The sequence below is a fragment of the Anoplophora glabripennis genome, unplaced genomic scaffold (genome assembly GCF_000390285.2).
Source record: "Anoplophora glabripennis isolate ALB-LARVAE unplaced genomic scaffold, Agla_2.0 scaffold537, whole genome shotgun sequence".
Taxonomy (NCBI): domain Eukaryota; kingdom Metazoa; phylum Arthropoda; class Insecta; order Coleoptera; family Cerambycidae; genus Anoplophora; species Anoplophora glabripennis.
The window spans coordinates 25,874-28,531 of record NW_019416615.1 but is presented as its reverse complement, the minus strand read 5'-3'; the positions used below and the strand labels follow the sequence as shown (position 1 = coordinate 28,531).

Genomic DNA, 2,658 nt, shown 5'->3' with positions numbered 1-2,658 from the left:
GGGACACACGGGCCCTTGAAATTTCCGCCTAGGTCCCCGGACTTGACACCCTTAGATTTCTTTTTATGGGGAACTTTAAAAAATATAGTGTATAAAACAAAATCTAATAATTTAGATAATTTAAAACAAAACATTATTGATGCGTGCAATGGAATATCTGGTGATGTTTTAAGAAAAGTTACATCTTGCGAAATAAGAAAGCGGTACAATTTATGTTTAGATAACGATGGCGCCTATATCGAGCAATTGTTAAAATAAGATTTGTGAATTAAGAGTTAATTTTTACTAAACACAGTTCATGTTATTCTTTAGTGTTTTATGTATTGGTTGTTGTTAGTGTAAACGTTCATTATTTCTTAAACAATTAAATTAGTGTTATTAAATGTAGTAACATTTTGTAAATTGTTTTCTTTAAATCCTAAATTATATTTGTGGTCAATATCAGCATAAAAGTTAGCCTGCCTGCTTTAGTGAAATTTAAAAAACCATGCATTCTTTGCATGGCAATCGACCAATTTAACACATAAAAACTGGTCTGTAATTTTTGAATGGTTTTAGATGAAAAAAAATGGTATTTGGAAAAAGTGTTTCTATTCAATAGATCTTCCAATTTCTGAAATAAAAATGGTACGCTTCTGACAAAAAATTTTTGAAGCGTCGCGACGCCCAGCGTCGCTTAATTATAACTTTCATATCCATCGCAATTCCAAGCATCAATCAGCCCAAATAAAATACTTTTTACAGAACTCAATTTGCTGCAGCCGTTTACGAGAAAAACTCATTTCCCATGATAAAAGAATCACCCGGTACATGGGATTTAGGAAAAATGTATATGTTTGAAATCAATTTCGTTTTTATCAAGTCTTCCAAATGTATTCCCTCCTTTCTGTCAGCTGATAGCGACGTTGCCACATTAATCCTCAAGTCAGCCAGAAATTCAATTATTGGTTTCTGTTTCTAATTAATACAGCTGTACTATGTTCAAAACTTACATTAGTTTTACATCAAAAATAAGATAATACTGTACACTATATATGGAAAAGTTTTGTTTCACAATTTTTACATTTTTTTCTCAGTTATGGACAAAAAAGAGCCGCACCGTCCATCTTCGCCATATAAACCTATATTAAAATGAACAACTTTCAACAACAATATCTCAAAATCTAGATTCAAAAAAATATGACGCGCAGAGGGAGCACTGGGTAATACGCTATAAACATCTGTGCATTTGAGTAAACCCGATATACCTCCTTAATACAAAAACGTACTTTTTTTTTGCAGCAATGGATTGATAAATCTATGTCCACGATGCAAGAAAAAGTAAAAACGCCACCTGAAACACATCACTTTGCCACAACGCCAGCTTCGGGGTACACCTGCACCTAAACCTATAGTACAAAGGAAAATATACGAGTAACTAGCCAAAATGCCTGCGGTGGTGTCGAAGTTCCTCGAAAGGGGAGAGAAGGCCATCAACGCCAACAGGAGCGTGATTTCGGGGGCCATCATAGCGACCGCCCTCTTCACCTACGCCTACAAGATCGGCTACCCCATAATAGACGGCTACATCCACAAGGAGAACAAAGAGGGCCTCAGCTTGAACAACAATCTAGTCACGAACAACATCATCCACCAGAACGGCATCGTCAAGAAGAAGAAACCGCCGGCGAAGGGCCGGTTCAGGAGCGGCATCCCCAACCTGAACCTGCAGTTTATCTTACAGTTTATAAAGTTAGTGAGGATTATGATACCGAGTGTGTTCTGCACGGAGACGGCCCTGCTGGGCAGTCACACGACGTTTCTGTTCTTGAGGACGTTCCTCAGCATATACGTGGCGAACCTGGAGGGCGCGATCGTTAAGTACATAGTGAGGAAGGAGCCCAGGAATTTCATCAAGCAGTTGGGGAAGTGGTTCGCGGTGGCCGTCCCGGCGACGTTCATCAACAGCATGATCAGGTAAGGGGACGTAGTAGTAGTTTTTGGTCAACATTTGTGGTTTTTTCTTCTTCTTAATAGTTGGTCCTAATACGTCCCTTAGCACCGCGGCCTAATTAGGCCTATTCTGCGTCCCACTACTAGTCCTATTCAGCAAGTAGTTTTGTCCTTTTGACAAAGCCCAAAAGCTTCCTCGCTGACACTTCTCTCAGTTCCTTGGGTTCCAAATAGGGTCTCCCAAGGAGCGCCATTCTGCTACGTGCAAATCCCGCGCACTCGCCCAGGATATGCAGAGAAGTTGCATCCGCCGATTCACATCCTCGGCAGACCGGACTGTCTACAAGCTTTTCTTAAAGTGACAGAAGTGTCCCGTTATGAGTCCTATCACTCTCCTGAGCAGGATTCTGTTCAAGCTCAGTAAATCGTTTGTGCTTTCCTTCGAAGGATACTCCATGAGCTCCTTATGGGCCGGCCACACATACAGGCTTTACCGCGCGCTTGCCTGCACAAACCAGTTTGTATCGGGAAGCCCGTACGTGTGGCCGGCAAAACGTTATCTCGCACAAACTGAAAAGCGCGGCTTGCGTAAACTTCGACTTGCTGAAGATTTTGTTTGTGCAAATTCGGTTTGCACGGTAAAATTTGAGCGTGTGGACGGCGCACGGTGTTCAGTTAAGAGAAATTGCGGCAGAAAACCTTAAATCTCTATATGATCTCCCTGTA

At 41.0% G+C, this 2,658-nt stretch overlaps 1 protein-coding gene across 1 annotated transcript in view; it reads left to right on the top strand.

Annotated features, from left to right (window-relative positions):
- LOC108911664 (ATP-binding cassette sub-family D member 2) overlaps positions 1-2,658 on the top strand; it is a 35,914-nt gene that overhangs the window by 21,752 nt on the left and 11,504 nt on the right. Inside the window, exon 2 of the mRNA XM_018716651.2 lies at positions 1,282-1,956. Within this exon, the coding sequence (XP_018572167.1) occupies positions 1,427-1,956 (530 nt within the window). The 5' untranslated portion in view covers positions 1,282-1,426. The remainder of the gene's footprint in view (positions 1-1,281; positions 1,957-2,658) is intronic.